Source organism: Callithrix jacchus, chromosome 21, assembly GCF_049354715.1.
Source record: "Callithrix jacchus isolate 240 chromosome 21, calJac240_pri, whole genome shotgun sequence".
Lineage (NCBI taxonomy): Eukaryota > Metazoa > Chordata > Mammalia > Primates > Cebidae > Callithrix > Callithrix jacchus.
Genome location: NC_133522.1, coordinates 31,834,568 through 31,852,232, shown reverse-complemented (window position 1 = coordinate 31,852,232; position 17,665 = coordinate 31,834,568). Strand labels below are relative to the sequence as shown.

The 17,665-nt window shown below is 43.5% G+C and overlaps 1 protein-coding gene across 2 annotated transcripts in view; it reads right to left on the bottom strand.

The window, feature by feature from the left end:
- Window positions 1–2,336, bottom strand: part of JAM2 (junctional adhesion molecule 2) — a 75,962-nt gene extending 73,626 nt beyond the window's left edge. For both annotated transcript variants that reach the window (XM_008986518.5, XM_054249087.2), the window contains exon 1: window positions 1,856–2,336. In XM_008986518.5, the coding sequence (XP_008984766.1) occupies window positions 1,856–1,919 (64 nt within the window). In that variant the 5' untranslated portion in view covers window positions 1,920–2,336. The remainder of the gene's footprint in view (window positions 1–1,855) is intronic.
- Between the last annotated feature and the right edge of the window lie 15,329 nt (window positions 2,337–17,665).

Genomic DNA, 17,665 nt, shown 5'->3' with positions numbered 1-17,665 from the left:
CCATATCTGGAATAGAAAAGGCATTAGGTAAGAATGGAGGAAATCTGAATGAAATGTACCATACTAATGAAAGACATTAACAATAGGGGAAAGTGGGTGTGGGGTATGTGGGAACTCTCTATACCAGCTTTGGAATTTTTCTTTAAAACCAAACTACTCTAAAATTGTTTGAAACGTTAAAAAAAAAAAAAAAACCCACACGCAAAGAAAAGAAAACACTCTTGCAATGCCAGATCTTTTGGTATCTCAGAAACAATATAGAAAAGTTCCCACAACACTTTCAAATTTATCCCCTCTAGGAATCAAGGTTAGCAGAGCCAATGTGTTATATTTACCTAAAGCCTGAAGAGCTCACTCAGGCCCATTCATCTATTCTTTTGTTTGCTTCTTGGTTGTTTCTACACTACAATTTCAAAATTAGGGTGTATTTTTTCTATGTTGGTGACTCAATAGGAATAGCACAGCAAAACGATTTTCTGTTTCTAATTAGTGACAATTCTACACTAAAAGGCACACTCTTTTCTATTTGAATTTAGGATTTCAGCAGAATACATAACTTTCTCAGATGTTCTGTTACAATTTCTCCAGCCTACCTCTCTGTTGCCTTTTAGCAGGAGCGCATTTTTTTCTCTGTGTGTTCCGTATATCAGTTGATATTTCAAAATTGCACAAGGGTTTCATTGTGAAACTCTGCCTTTCTGGTTTGACTTTATATAATATTGGTCAGCACATGTCCCTTCCCGGAGACAATGTGCACCTTCCTCCTCCACAAAGGGACGTGGCTCACATCACTTGAGCTATGCGACGATCACTTGGGCAGCCAGAATGTGAGAAAAGATCATCGTATTGTGATAGTAGACACTAGGCACTCGTCCCGCAGGTTAATTATTGTAAGTATTACATCACCAGAATGTGAATAGCTACAATAAATCATTTTACAAAAGAAAGAAAAAAGAAAGAAAGAAAGAAAAAGAAAGAAAGAAAAGCGAGCCAGCCAAAAATAGTGGGAGAAAAAAGAAAAAGCAAAAGTAGAACTGCATTGCTTAAGGTCTATTGTAATTTCTCCCATTTTCCTAAAAAGTTAACACGAAGAAAACAAAATAACGTCAATGTTCCCAGGGTTTTAAATCTCATGAGCCCAGAATCCGTGAAAATCCTGTTTAAAATCATCCGGTGAAATTGGCTTTGGGATGTCTCCCCAGCTACTGGATCATGTGGCTTCTGCATCTTTCTAACAATCGTCCCGCCGGACGTCCCCTGAGGACACAGCAGCTGGCTAGAGTCCCCAGACCAGACTTCTCTAACTGAATGTAGATGTGCAGGTGGAGAGGATAAAAGTAATTCTGGCTCAGCAGCCACGAACTCCCCACCCCCGCCCCCAAGTGCTCTGTTTAACGCCGGCTCGGCTGAGACGCTAGAGAGTCCAGACCACGCGGACGCTGTCCCCTCCCTGGACTCACAGAGCGGCCGGCGCCCGCCTCCCGGTGATGCCATCTTTCTTGGGATCTTAGCATCTTACGAGTGGGTAGTGAGTTTTGCATTCGAATCACGTCCCTCTGTCTGAAAACTTACCCCAACTTTGCAAACAGATGAGAACCCGCTAGTGGGGACCCTTAATTTTCTGTATCTAGAACTGACAAAATCAGACACAATTTACAAGAAGCCCACGACCTCGCGCTCCTGACCCTCGCGTCCGCCCTCCGGCGCCCTGGGGAGCAAAGTCAGCGCCCCGCGGCGACCTCGGCCCGGAGCGGCCCAGACACCGCGCGCGAGCGCCCCGTGGGGGGCTGGAGGCTGGGGGCAGGATGGTCCCGGCAGGAGTGGGTGCAAGGGTCGAGGAACCCCAGCAACTTACAGCCCAGGGCGACCACCAGGTAGCGCAGCAGCAGCAGAAGGAGGCGGTGGCGGCTCCTCGCCATCTTCGCGGTGCCGGAGCCGGCTGCTCAGACGACGTCGAGGGTCTCGGCGGCGGGCGCGCAGGAGGCCGGGGGCCCTCGAACTTCTGGGGTGGGAGAGGAGCAGAGAGTCGGGGAGGGGAGGAAGGAGAGGGACGGCTCTAGATGGGATGTTAGTTTCCCGCCCCCCCGGGCGCCTTCTCAGCTGGCTGCCAAGAGGCAGGTCCTCCAGCCCAGGGATGAGGGTCTGTCCTTTTCTGGGGGTGTGGGAGTGGGGGGTTGAGGGCGTGAAAACCAGGCGAAGCGTCCGCCGGGTCCTAGCGAGGGGGCAGCAGGAGGAGAGCAGCGCCCGGGAAAGCGGCCGCGGGTCGTCCCTCCGCCCCCACGCCTCCGGGATTGATCGGCTTTGTGTCTGGTCCGCGCGGGGCTGCCAGCTGTCCCTAGGGCGGGGAGCCGGGGGCGGGAGGCGCGGCAGGCTGGGGGGCGGGGTGGGGGGTTGGGTGTCTGGGGGACGGGGGTGTGTGCGGGTGAGGAAACGCCTCCTGCTTTGCCCCAACTCCTTTCTTCCCCTCCTTGGCTCAGAACTTCTTTCTGGCTTTTCAGCCCAGGGGTGGAGAAAATCGGAAAATTTCTGCCCAACGGGAGAAGCCGAGGGGGTGGCGCTCTGAGGAGATGGGGTTCGCGGGCTCCGCCTCGGACTCGAGACAAAAAAAAAGCAATCAAGACTAGTGCTGGAAGTCAGGTCTCAGATTTTAGCACAGCCTCGGTCCCTTTTCAGTTTAAGCTTTTTGCTCCTTGGAGATTTGAGGTGCGTTTATTTCGTGTTCTTTGCTTTTTTTTTTTTTTCAGTGTCAGAGTTGGAAGTTCATCTAATGGTGTGAAATATTTATCATGTTTCTTTCAAGTTACATAACTGCTGCTTGTGGAGTTTTCCACGTGTTAAAACTCTACAGCTGCCCTTTGTCAGGTTTATTTTTGGTCTACTGTGCTTTTAAAAGGGAAACCCATTATAAATGCTCTGTTGCGTGCTTTAAAATTGCACCGCACTTACATTGGATGCACGTACACTGGCAATTTTTATATTTGTTCCTAGGGACCAAAAATGTCTGGTTCATTCAAGAGTATTGGCAGGTCTGGAAAAAGGCCATTCCCAGAAGAAGAAATTGGTACACATCATTTTTTTTTCTTATGATTGAATAATGGATGAAGTTCTGTATAGAACATAGTTGATTTAGTGACGTACATATAAAGAATTCATCTAGCTCAGTGGACAAAGGCCACCAGAGTTTAGCTGTGCGGAGCTGTGAGGAATGGGGCATCCTTGCTGTTGCCGTGGTGACAATGATGAAAACTTAGTACCTAGGGAGGGGGTGGGAGGAGAGGACCCAGGGGGCCCAGAAAGGAAAGTCAGAATGGCAAAATGTTAAAACTCAAACTCCAGTCAAGCGAGGAGAAGGAACACAGATTTAACAACAGCTTATGCCAGTTTTTCTGGGCAGTAATGAGAAACATTTGATGCTTAAAAAGAAAAGTTGTTGGCATCTTCTTTTTTTCTAATTCTTGCTACTCTTTTACTCCTCCCTAAAAATATACACAAAAATGTCATACTTACAAAAAATTCTCTGCAATCCTATGTGAGTAACTGGCTAAGTTACTTGTTTGCCACCCAGCCAAGGCATTTGTCAAATGGCAACAATGTGCCAGATGCTGAAGGACAAACATGAACAAGATCGAGGCTTTCTTGCTAACAAGCTCACAGTCTTGAGGGGAGAGAGTCTTATCTGGAAAGGCGCCTGATACCACATGATAAATGTGACAGGAGGACAGAAAATAATAACAGCTATTTTTATTGCAGGCTTTCTTAGTGATGGAATCTAAATAATGCAATATCTAATTCCCCCAAGAGCTCTGTAAAAGAGGAACTGTTATCATTCCCACTTTACAGATGAGAAAACTGGGCTGAGAGATGCTAAATGGCTTGTCTGAGGTCCATGATAAGAGGATGTTCCTTCTGTTGGGAGTGGGGGCACAGCTTTCTTTAATAAACCTCAAAGAGTAGGTCAAACATAGAGGAAACAGCAGGATCAAGAGCTGGAAGATAAAAAAATTATGGCTGGCTTAGAAAAAGCAAGGTTCTACCGTATTACAGTATATGTGGGAATGGGATGGTAAGGTAGATGGTGATGGTAGAAAATACAGAGGAGGTTAAATTATGAAGGTGATTCATACTACTGTCTAGACCTCATCCTACAGCTAATGAACTTTTTGAAAGCAATGAGATAAGAAAAGACCCATATTTTAGAACCGTGGTGTCTAGATCCAAGTAGGTATATAAGTTTTTTGTTTTGTTTTGTTTTTAATTTGAGACAGAGTCTCACTTTGCCACCCAGGCTGGAGTGCAGTGGTGCAATCTTGGCTCACTGCAGTCTCTGCCTCCCAGGTTCAAGTGATTCTCCTGCTTCAGCCTCCTGAGTAGTTGGGACTAGAGGTGTGCACCACCACGGTGGCTAATTTTTGTATTTTTAGTAGAGATAGGGTCTCACCATGTTGGCCAGGCTGGTCAACTTCTGACCTCAGGTGATCCACCTGCCTCCAACTCCCAAAGTGCTGGGATTACAGGTGTGCGCCACCACACCTGGCCAGCAATATGAATTTAAATTCAATTATATTTAAAATGCAGTCCTCCACTGACACCGATCACATTTGAAGTTCTCAATGGCCACATGAGGGTAGGGGCTACCATATTGGACAATACATTTCCATCATCGCAGGAAGACAGTGCTGCCCTAGAATGATGATTCATAGGGATGTACAGGATGGATTAGAGATAAGAGAATCAGGGTGTTAGACAAGTCTAAAAACTATTACAATATCCCGAGAAAGAGATGAAGGTGTGAAGTAAATGGTCGCTGTGTGGTAAGTGAAAAGCCAGGTGGATTCAGATGATATTTCACAGACCTGGTCAGCAGGATTATGTTATCAGCTAGATATAGGGGTGAGAAAGGAGAGAAGACATAGGTGTCAGATTTCTAGAGTGGGTGACTATATGCGGTGGTTATAAATCGTGTCATTAAAGGAATATAAGAAACATAAAGGACATACATAGTTCTGCAGGTTTGGGATGAGTTGAGGGAGGGAAATATAGCTGGGGTGACCAGTAAACTGTCACAATGAGTGGGCTAGAGCTCAGGAAACCCTCAGGATTGACTAAAGAAATAAATATAAATATCAGCAGCATCTTCTAAAACAGTGATCATTGGACTGTCTTCTCCCCAAAATCCTTTGGAGCTCCTTCATTGTGATTCTTTCCTTCAAATTATGTTAAAATTCGGAGTCTCAGAAGTTTTAATCTCAGTGGCCCCAGGAAGCTGTATTTTTAACAAGTACCTTGATTGATTTTGATGCAACTAATCCGTGGACTATTGTTTGAATATCTTTCTAGAAGGCAGGAGCAGTGAAAGAGATCAATCAGAGAAAAAAGTGAATGTTTATGGATAAATCTAAGGAAATAACTGCAAAGAGGTAGGAAGAAAAAGAACACCAGAAAGAGCAGTCAGAAAGTACAAAAAGAACTGGGAAAGAATCAGGATCTCAAGGTGGAGGTGTTTGTACAGTCAAATGGTAAAAAGAGGATTGAAAATTGTCTCTTGTATTTAGTGATTATGAGGGTATTGCCCATGTGGATAATAGAGAAAGCAAGCCTCCAAAAAACGTGTAGAAAAAATTTGCAGACTCGTGTTTTATACTTAGTAAAGCAATTAATGCATAAGACATATTTAAAATTATTTAAAAAATTTAAAATTATTATGGGTATATAATAGTTGTCTATATTTATGGGGTAGAGGTGATGATTTGATACAAGCATACAGTGTGTAGTGATGCAAGCAGGGTAATTGGAATATCCATCTCCTGAAGTGTTTATGGTTTCATTGTGTTAGGAGTGTAACCACCCAGTGGGTTCACCTTGCTGGCTGCCCAAACAGGGCTGATTTATGAAGACAGGGGAATTGCAATGGAGAAAGAGTCATTCACGCAGAGCTGGCTATGTGGAAGACGGAGTTCTATTAGTACTCAAATCAGTCTCTCTGCATTCAGGGATTGAAATGTTTAAGAATAATTTGGTGGGTGGGAGGAAGACCAGTGAGCCCAGAGTGCTGATTCACTGGGTTGGAGATGAAACTGTAGGAAGTTGAAACTGTCCTCTTGTGCTGAGTCAGTTCCTGGGTCGGGGCCACAAGATCCGATGAGCCAGTTTCTCAGTTTAGATGGTGCCATCAAGTGCAGGGTCTGCAAAATATCTCAAGCACTGATTTTAGGAGTAGTTTGTGGAGGGTCAAAATCTTATAGCTTCCATTTGCATGACTCTTAAACCATAATTTCTAATCTTGTGGCCAATTTGTTAGTCCTACAAAGGCAGTCTAGTCCCCAGGCAAGAAGGGGGTTGGTTTTGGGGGAAAGGTTTCTAACTATAAACAATAAACTAAATTCCTCCCAAAGTTAGTTCAGCCTACACCCAGGAGTAAACAAGGACAGTTGGAGGTTAGAAGATGGAGTTGGTTAGGTCAGCTCTCTTTCACTGTTCCAGTTATAATTTTGCATTGGTGGTTTCAGAAACACTCCAGGAAAAAACTACTCATGATGCTTGCTAAAGATGGTAAGGCAACTTTATTCAAAGTGGGAGGCCATGGAGATGGGTATAGGAACCACGGCAGCGGGGTCTTGCTATGGGGGAGAAAAATTGGACTCAATTCTAACAAGGGCAAGTGGACTCATAACTCAGTAGCAGGGTCAGTGGATGGAAAAGTACTAACGGGAATCATCAAGGATAAGGGGTTTCTGGCGAAACTGACTTGATAGGGTTCTTGCTGAGGGCGGGCCAGGGTGACAAGATATCCAAGGTCAGATACCAAGGGTGGGGAATTTTCAGTAAACTGACTTAGGAGGATTCTTGCTCAAACTGGATTCTACAGAGACAGAGAGGGAAGCCCATGCTTGTGTCTAGTCAAGAAGAGGACTCAGAGAGCCTTGACTAAAGTTTTGGTCGAAAGAGAGTGTGTTGTTCCATAAAAACACGTAACAAAATCCTAGGTAAAAATCATCGGCAACACGATGGTGAAAGAAATGACCATAGTTAATGCTGCTTTGTTCATGAGCGTTTGGGAACTGATTGTACTGTGGTTCTGCCTGCAGTAATCACTGCACCAAGGAGCACGGGGCAGGAATGGGGAGAAAATACCATGGGAGTCCCTCAGAGTTCTGCTCTCTCCTCCACGGTCACACTACCTGCCCCCGCCTGTCACAGTCACTTTCACTCGGACTCTATCAGCAGATTTGTCAGGTCAATATAAAAGAGGACTCGGCGTTTCAGGCCATCTTACCGTTTTTAATTCTTTTCACCCATTCTAATTCTGAATTCAAAGTAATATTGAGGAGGAGTCGAGGCACATTTCCTAAAACAAGCAATGAAGGAAAGGGCTGGGTTTAAATGGAGTGACTTCTCACAACTCAGATTTGGTATTTCTGTGTTGGATGGTTTATTTTTCCTCATGGGTGTGGAGAAGGTGCTGGAAAGTGTGCCCACACTCTGAAATTTAGAGAAAAAGATATCTCCTATTTCCAGAACCACATACATTCCCAAATGTGTCTCTCCTATAAGTTTAAACTCTTATGGATAGAATGTAAGGTCTTTAACAGGTTCCTGATTACCTAACTTCTTCTTCTTCTTCTTTTTTTTTTTTTTGAGACAGAGTCTCTGTCATCCAGGCTGGAGTTCATGGTATGATTGGCTCACTGCAAGCTCTTCCTCCCAGGTTCAAGCCATTCTCCTGCCTCAGCCTCCTGGGTAGCTGGGATTACAGGTGATCCCCCACAGTGCCCATCTAATTTTTTTTTTTTTAATTTTTGTATTTTTAGTAGAGACAGGGTTTCACCATGTTGGCCAGGCTAGTCTTGAAGTCCTGACCTCAAGTGATCCACCCGTCTTGACCTCCCAAAGTGTTGGGATTACAGGTATGAGCCACCGGGCCCAGCCCAGATCACTTTTTGAAATAAGCCTGATTTCAACATTCCGTCCTGTTAAGCCCACAAGCACACCCATGCTGTGCCCCTCCCACCCTCTCTTCTAGCCAAATACACCTATTCAGGGAAGCCCATGGTGTCTCCAGCATGCAGCTGACCTTACTGTCCCAAAGTGACACCTTCCTTCAGGTACTTTACAACAATACAGCACTCAAAATGTACTTTCAAGAAAAATTAACAACTCAGTAGTTTCACCTGGTTCTAATTACTACAAACGTTAATATTCTTTCAAGTTGTCTGCTCCTAAATTACTTTACATCACTAGATTAGTTTTACCTGCCAATTAAAATCAGCAAAGAAGCCCTTGTTAGTGCTTCTTTTCCTTCCTTCTTCCTTCTTTCCCTTCTTCCTTCCCCTTCCCTCCTCCCTCCCTCCTTCCCTTCCCTCCTCCTTCCCTTCCTCCTCCTTCCCTTCCTTCCTCCCTCCTTCCTTCCCTTCCCTCCTCCTTCTCTTCCCCTTTCCTTCCCTTCCCCTTCCCTTCCCTCCTCCTTCTCTTCCTCCTCCTTCCCTTCCTTCCTCCCTCCCTCCTTCCCTTCCCTCCTCCTTCTCTTCCCCTTTCCTTCCCTTCCCCTTCCCTTCCCTCCTCCTTCTCTTCCCTTTTCCCTTCCCTTTCCCTCACCTTCCCCTTCCCCTTCCCTTCCCTACCCTTCCCCCTCCCCTTCCCCTTCCCCTTCCCCTTCCCCTCTCCTCCCCCTCTCCTCCCCTCCACTCCCTTCCTCTCACCTCCCCTTCCCTTCCCTTCCAGTCTTGCTCTGTCTCCAAGGCTGCAATACAGTGGGGTGATCTCAGCTCACTGCAACCTCCACCTCCCAGGTTCAAGCAATTCTCCTGTCTCAGCCTCCTGAGTAGCTGGGATTACGGGCATGCACCATCAAGCCCAACTAATTTTTTGTATTTTTAGTAGAGAAGGGGTTTCACCATGTTGGTCAGGCTGATCGGGAACTCCTGACCTGAGGTGATTCACCCACCTAGGCCTCCCAAAGCGATGGGATTACAGGTGGACTTCTTTCTTTTATAAAGCATATTTATTATCAGCTCAGCAGTTGGTGCTTTATTGAATGTTAATTAGCAATTTTACAAGAAATCAGGTGATATGAAAATAGTTTTTAATGGCATTTTCTTGGGGAGAAACTAACATTTAACAAACACTTGCCAGGATCAAACAAAGGATGGACAGGCATCCATTAGTCCGCAAGTATAACCTCATAACAATGAAAACCTTTGGGGACAATGTAGAGATACTTTCCAGCTTCACTCCCCACCATTTCTCCCTTATTCATTTCACAGTCAAGGAAAATGAGACCCAAAATGGTGAAATGGCTTACTCAAGATTATTCTCCGTGATAAGAAAAGAGTCATACCTGGAATAAACACATTAGGTCTTTTCCCATGCAGTCTCCAAATCAGCATAGATCCCTCTACATGAGCAGGGAAAAGATTTTCAGCATATAACATGACCTATGTTATACCTTATTTCCTCCCAGAGTCCTTGCTTAGGACAGCTATGCTTAATATATGGCCTTAATTAAACAGCAGGTGGGGTGATAGGCACTCTCCATTCTGTTGCAGGGAGCTATGCAGTCTAATGCAACATCTTGCATCTTGGGTAATATAATCCTGATGAGAGGATGCTCAAAGCTATTGAGATAGATTCAGGAATTCTTTCATTTGGTTCCTGCTCTCCAGATCACTCTTAAAGATAATGATGATAGCTAGGCACGGTGGCTCACGCCTGTAATCCAAGCACTTTGGGAGGCTGAGGCAGGTGGATCACTTGAGGTCAGAAGTTCAAGACCAGGTTGGCCAATATGGTGAAACCCCATCTCTACTAAACATACAAAAATTAGCTGGGCATGGTAGTGCATGTCTGTAATCCCAGCTACTCAGGAGAGGCAGGAGAATCACTTGAACCCAGAAAACAGAGGTTGCAGTGAGCCAAGATTATGCCACTGCACTCCAGTCTGGGTAATAGAGCGAGACCCTGTCTTAAAAAAAAGATAATGACGATATTAATTGTTAACATTTATTAAGTGCTATATGGTTGGCATTGTGCAAAGCACTTTATTGGCAACATCAAATAGACTGCTTTGTGAGGAGGTACTGTTATTTTCATCTTAGATGAGGAAACAAAGGCTTAGAAAAGTCTCTGACTCAGGGCTAGGCAACTAGGAATAATTGAAACAGATTTAAACCAGATGTGTCTGACTTGAAGACCAATGCTCCTAACCACTGCTATGCTGTGAAAGACTGTGGCCCCCCCAAATTCATATGTTGACACCTAAGCCCTGAGGTAATGACATTAAAAGGTAGGACCTTTGGGAGATAGTTAGGCCATGAAGATGAAGTCCTCATGTCTAGGATTAATGCCCTTATAAAAGAGGCTTGGCGGGTACTGTGGCTCACACCTGTAATCTCAGCACTTTGTGAGGCCGAAGCAGGCAGGTTACCTGAAGTCAGAAGTTTATGACCAGCCTGGCCAACATGGTGAAACCCCATCTCTACCAAAATAGAAACATTAGCTGGGTGTGGTGGTGTACACCTGTAATCCCGGCTATTTGGGAGGCTGAGGCATGAGAATTGCTTGAACCCTGGAGGTGGAGGTTGCAGTGAGCCAAGACGGCGCCACTGCACTCCCGCCTGGGTGACAGAGTGAGACTCTGTATCGAAAGAAAAAAAAAGGCTTGATGGACTTAGTTTGCCCTTTAGCTATGTGAGCACGCAGCCATAAGGTGCCATTTTTGAAGCAGAGAGTGAGCCCTCACCAGATATTGATTCAGTCAGTACCTTGATCTTGGAATTCCTAGCTTCCACATGTGTGAACAATATGTTTTCATTACACATTACCCAACCTAAGGTCTTTTGTTAAAACAGCTTGAGTGTTAAAAATTAAAAACAAATGAACAAAATAAACCTTGAATAGACAGACAACCACGAAGGTGTCTAAAAAAATGGACTCCAATTCAATGCACTTCTCCTTTCCAGGAAGAAGAAAAAACCATCCTTAATATTGTCACTTGATCTCTGTAATGACAATGTCATCTTCACATGTTTGACCCTTGATATTGTGAAAGTCTTTTCATGCGCATTTTCTTTTTAGATCTCTACAACACTCCAGAGGGAGCTGGGGGAAAAGTACCATCATGTGTATTTCAACAACCCTATCTGTAACTGATGGATATTAGTAAGTACCTAATAAACTTCAGAAGCCAAACCATTAGGAGTGTCTCATTTATGTATGATCAATACTCAGGCTGCTCTAAGTGACTAGCTTGGAGATATGGGAAGCATACTATTGGGGGTCTGTGTGGCTGGGATCAAGTTCTATCTCTGTGTGGTTCTTAAAGAGGATTCAGTGACTTTGTAACTTGTCCATATTGATAGTTAGCGACCCCAACCCTTGCATCCAAAGACTCTGCTATTCTTCATTCACTTGCTGAAGTTAGTTCCCATGTTCTAAGGACTCCTTAATCCACATCTTTTTTTTTTTTTTTTTTTTTTTTTTGAGACAGAGTCTTGCTCTGTCTCCAGGCTGCAGTGCAGTGATGCAGTCTTGGCTCACTGCAACCTCCATCTCCCAGGTTCAAGTGATTCTCCTGCCTCACACTCCCAAGTAGCTGGGATTACAGGCATCGGCCACCACACCCAGCTAATTTTTGTATTTTTAGTAGAGACGGGGTTTCATCATGTTGGCCAGGATAGTCTCGATCTCCTGACCTCATGATCCACCTGTTTTGGCCTTCCAAAGTGCTGGGATTACACACGTGAGCCACCATGCCCGGCCTTGTCCACATCTCTTGACCTCCACATCTGTTTTCAGAAATCCCTACCTAGATGTGCCACTCAAAATGAATGTCTAAAATTGAGCTGGCCTCAACACCCCCCGACTCCACCTTATTTCTCTTTAATTTTCCCCTCCCTCTTTCTTTCCTATTCTTTTCATCTTCCATTATCCAGTATGAAACACATGCCTACAATAGGCCAGCCACTGTGCTAGTGGATGGAGGCACAACTACATGCAATCACAGACAATGTCTCATCTTGTGAAGATGTAGGTGGGAGAGAAAGAGAGAGAAATCAGGCAGAGCAATGGCTGAGGGTGCTATGAAAAATAACTTGCTATCAGAGAGGTCAGGGAAGACTTCCCAGGGGAATCGGAAGGCTGGAGTCTGAAGGAGGCAGGAGAAGGCAGGTAGAAAGAAGAGTCTGTGAAAAGGGGACACCACGGGCAAAGGACTTGTCACAAGTACTAGAGAAAGAAAGTCAGAAGGTGTGGCTGCAGCACAAAGGTTATGAGGGAATAGGATGGAACCCACAGAGTGCCCCTGCTTAAAATCCTCAATGGTTTCCGGCAGCATTTAGAATAAAAGCAGAACATGTAACAAGGCTTCATCTTTTTTTCTCATGGAGCTCCCACAGAGCCTTGGCAAATGCTGCTTCTCCTTTGATTCTCCAATTCTTTTATTTCTTTAGTATTATCTAGCATTTACTAAATAGTTGCTATGCGTTAGGCACTGGGCTAGGTTTTTTCCTATTTGTCTATTTAATCCTCATAATCATATTAAATAAGGAAAAGTATTATTTCCATTTTACAGGTGAGGTCATTGGGACAGAGAAGTTGAGTAATAGATCCAGAATTGTGACAGCTTGTGGGTGGTTGTCTTGACTCAATGTTTGTGTCCCCCTAAAATTGATATGTTGAAATCCTAACCCTCAAAGTGATGGTAGTAGTATGTGGGGTCTTTGGAAGGTGATTAGGTCATAATGGTGGAACACTTATGAATAGGATTAGTGCCCTTATGAGAAGAGACACAGGGCTTGCTTCCTCTCTCTGCTCACTTGCTGGGCACAGTGGCTCATGCCTGTAATTCCAATACTTTAGGAGGCCAAGGCAGGCAGGTCTTTTGAGTCCAGGAGTTGGAAACCAGCTTGGGACAACATGGCAAAATCCCTTCTCTATAAAAAGTTAGCTGGGCAAGGTGGTGCGTGCCTGTAGTCCCAGCTATTAGGGAAGCTGGAGTGGGAGGATGGCTTGTGCCTGGAAGGTTGAGGCTGTAGTGAGCTATGAGCATGCCACTGCATTCCGGCCTGGCCAACAGAGTGAGACCTTGTCTCAAGGAAATAAAAAAAGGATATGATCAGAAGATGGCCACTATCAACCAGAGAACAGAGCCTCACTGGCACTCAATTCGCCAGAGCCTTAATACGGAATAGAAAGATTCCAAGCCCCCACGACTGTGAGAAATAAATGTTTGTTGTCTAAGCCACACTCAATCTATCGCATTCTGTTACAGAAGCCTAACTAACCAAGACAGTGGTGGAGCAAGCTTTGGAACCACTCCTGGCTGACTGTAGACTCAATCTGCTTAACTGTTATGTGCACTGCTCCTCATTTATATCCATCTCATCTAGTCAAAGCCTACTCAGCCTCTGCGTCTACTCAGCTGCCATTAATTTAGGAAACTTCCCGTCCTTCCCAACTGGATCCAACCCCACTCCTGTAAGCTCTTATTACCCGCTTCCTCTCTTGCATTATAGCTGGGGTTTTACGCGTAATTGATCACAATCAGTCATGAGCAGGACTCCGAAGGCAAAGTCTTTTATTGTTATTTTATAGTCTCTTTGTCTAACAAAGTGCTTGTCTGTTAATAAATGCTCAAATATTTGGCTACTGGATGAATATATAAATCCATATGTCATTTGACAAGAGTAAGTTTTTAAAACTTAACAATATCTTTTTTAAGTCAATGGTACATTTAGTTTCAGTATCTCAATATGCCAATCTCATTGCTAAATGTTCTATTTTCTTTCTTTTTTTTTTTTTTGAGATGGAGTTTCACTCTTGTTACCCAGGCTAGAGTGCAATGGTGTGATCTCGGCTCACCGCAACCTCCACCTCCTGGGTTCAGGCAATTCTCCTGCCTCAGCCTCCTGAGTAGCTGGGATTACAGGCACACGCCACCATGCCCAGCTAATTTTTTTTGTATTTTTAGTAGAGACGGGGTTTCACCATGTTGACCAGGATGGTCTCAATCTCTTGACCTCGTGATCCACCAGCCTTGGCCTCCCAAAGTGCTGGGATTACAGGCTTGAGCCACCGCGCTGGGCCTAAATGTTCTATTTTCATTATCAACTTTGAATCTTCATGTGAAAGAAATGAAGGTCAGAGTGAGATAAATTTCCAGATCATCCAGTTAGCAAACAGCAGAACAAGATGACTTCGGGTCTATCTATATCTGAAGCCTTTACTCTACAGCTCTGCTACGTTGCCTTCATTCTTATAACCATCTTTCCACGTTAATCGGTCTACTGCAACGTCAGCCTGATGGCACCATTGGGTTGACAGTAGGGATATAATAACTTGAACGAACCCATATTTTATTTACTTTTAGGTCATTTTGATTTTTTAACATTTTAAAACTGTGATGCACATTCTTAAACATTTGTACACTTGTCTAATTATTTCTTCAGGGTACTTAGTAAAAACATCAAGCAGTTTTTAAAGCGTTTGATTCATGGGCCAAATTGGCAACAGTAATACTTGAGTTTTTAGTAACTGATTCTATCACTTGGCCTATTTGCCAAGAGAATATTTCTCCCTCTGTGCCAACAAGAAAAAACAGAACTTCAAAATAATACTTTGCATTTTTGTGAATTTATCCTGGAGTACAGAAAAAAAAAAAAGATTAAATCCATTGCAACCCTTTTTTTTTTTGGATCTAGGCCTTAGGACATTCTTTTGAAGTACAGAATTTATTATATACTCCAACTTAAGACAGATAAATATGAGTACATGTAGAAACAATAGACTGCTCATGAATATTTGGTGTTTACTATGTATCCTGAACACATTTTCCTCTAATGAATAGCTATAAACATTTATTTATATTTTCACAAATCAAATTCTTAATGATGATGGAATTCTATACCTAAAAGCATCTCAGCTGCATTCTTCTATCTTTAGAAATCTTTGAGAAGATGTCAGAGAACATGGATAAACTTGATCTCCCTTGCTACAATGAAAATTGAATGTACAAGAAACAGAATGATGCCTGTTCTCTTTGAAAGATTTAGAAATTCTGCTGTGTTCTTGGATCTGCCCCCTTTAAACCAGGTGGATGGTTTTAGTCTTTCTGGAATGCTCTTTTTGGCCCTAATGAAAAGTAGCTGACGGGAACAGCCTCAGATTAATGTTTAGTTTCGTAATTGATTTTCTGTTAAGTGACAACATTCTGTCCACCCCACTAGCCAAGATTTCAGTTTCTCTGGATAAGTCAAGAAAGGAGATATTTTCTCATAGCCTTAGAAGTTCTTCCTTGTTTTGCAGAATGATAAGGCTGGTCTTGCACCTTATAGATGGGAGTGCTCCTAGGAATGGGACCAGTTTTGCAAGATCCTTTCTTGAAGTTTAGCACTTAAAGAAGGCCAAGCTGTCAATTCCCTGAAGCTAGACATCATCACAGAGACAGAAGTTCAAATGCTTGTCTGTTGGCTTCGAGCCAGGGCACACAATAGCAGGGAACAGCAGAGGCTTTGAAAATGCCCCTTGGGGTGGATGACGTTTAAGAAGCAGGATGCAGTGTGAGCGCCTGTGGCGGAAGTAGCCAATCCTTCCTAGGATAGGGACTCAACATCCTGGAGCACTAAAAATCAAAGGTAGAGATAATACTGGCCATTCCAGAAGCAAAGACCTTTTCCCCCAGACCTACTCTCTGAGAAGTCCCCTAACACTTCTGGTACTTTGGTTCCTTGTATACAGAAAATGGGACTGAGATATGTAATCTTAAAAACATTTTCAAATATAAAATTAGACTGCTCTTAGGTTTGAGTCTTCAAATTCAGAAACGAAGATTAGGAAATTCTTTTTTTTCTTTTTCTTTTTAAAATTATACTTTAAGTTCTGGGGTACATGTGCAGATCTTACAGGATTGTTACCGAGGTATACACATACCACAATAGTTTGCTGCTTCCATCCCCCCATCACCTACATTAACTATTTCTTCTAATGTTTTTGCTCCCCAGTCTCCCTAACCCACTGCTATCCCTCCCCTAGTCCCCCACCCCCCAACAAACCCCAATATGTAATGTTCCCCTCCCAGTGTGCATGTGTTCTCACTCAACACCCACTTATGAGTGAGAACATGCGGTGTTTGGTTTTCTGTTCTTCTGTCAGTTTGCTGAGAATTATGGTTTCCAGATTCATCCATGTCCCTGCAAAGAACATGAACTCATTCTTTTTTATGGCTGCATAGTATTCCTGATATATATGTGCTATATTTTCTTTATCCAGTCTATTATTGATGGGCATTTGGGTTGGTTCTAAGTCTTTGCTATTGTAAACAGTGCCACAATGAACACACATGTGCCTGTGTCTTTATAATAGAACGATTTATAATCCTTTGGGTATATACCCAGTAATGGGATTACTGGGTCAAATGGTATTTCTATTTCTAGATCCTTGAGGAATCGCCACACTGTCTTCAACAATGGTTGAACTAATTTACACTCCCACCAACAGTGAAAAAGTGTTCCTATTTCTCCACATCCTCTCCAGCATCTGTTGTCTCCAGACTGTTTAATGATCGCCATTCTAACTGGCATGAGATGGTATCTCAATGTGGTTTTGACTTGCATTTCTCTACTGACCAGTGATGATGAGTATTTTTTCATATGTTTATTGGCCTCATAAATGTCTTCTTTTGAAAAGTGTCTGTTCATATCCTTTGCCCACTTTTTGATAGGGTTGTTTATTTTTTTCTTGTACATTTGTTTTTTTTTTTAATTTTTTATTGGATTATAGGTTTTGGGGTACATGAGCAGAGCATGCAAGACTGTTGCGTAGGTACACACATGGCAGTGTGCTTTGCTTTTCTTCTCCCCTTCACCCACATTTGGCATTTCTCCCCAGGCTATCCCTCCCCACCTCCCCCTCCCACTGGCCCTCCCCTTTTCCCCCCAATAGACCCCACTGTTTAGTACTCCCCTTTCTGTGTCCATATGTTCTCATTTTTCATCACCCACCTATGAGTGAGAATATGCGGTGTTTCATTTTCTGTTCTTGTGTCAGTTTGCTGAGGATGATGTTTTCCAGATTCATCCATGTCCCTACAAACGACACAAACTCATCATTTCTGCTTGCTGCATAATATTCCATGGTGTATATGTGCCACATTTTTCCAATCCAGTCTATTATCAATGGGCATTTGGGTTGATTCCAGGCCTTTGCTATTGTAAACAGTGCTGCAATGAACATTCGTGTACATGTGTCCTTATAGTAGAACGATTTATAGTCTTTTGGATATATACCCAGTAATGGGATTGCTGGGTCAAATGGAATTTCTATTTCTAAGGCCTTGAGGAATCACCACACTGTCTTCCACAATGGTTGAACTAATTTACACTCCCACCAACAGTGCAAAAGTGTTCCTTTTTCTCCACATCCTCTCCAACACCTGTTGTCTCCAGATTTTTTAATGATTGCCATTCTAACTGGCGTGAGATGGTATCTCAATGTGGTTTTGATTTGCATCTCTCTGATGACCAGTGACGATGAGCATTTTTTCATATGATTGTTGGCCTCATATATGTCTTCTTTCGTAAAGTATCTGTTCATATCCTTTGCCCACTTTTGAATGGGCTTGTTTGTTTTTTTCCTGTAAATCTGTTTAAGTTCTTTGTAAATTCTGGATATCAGC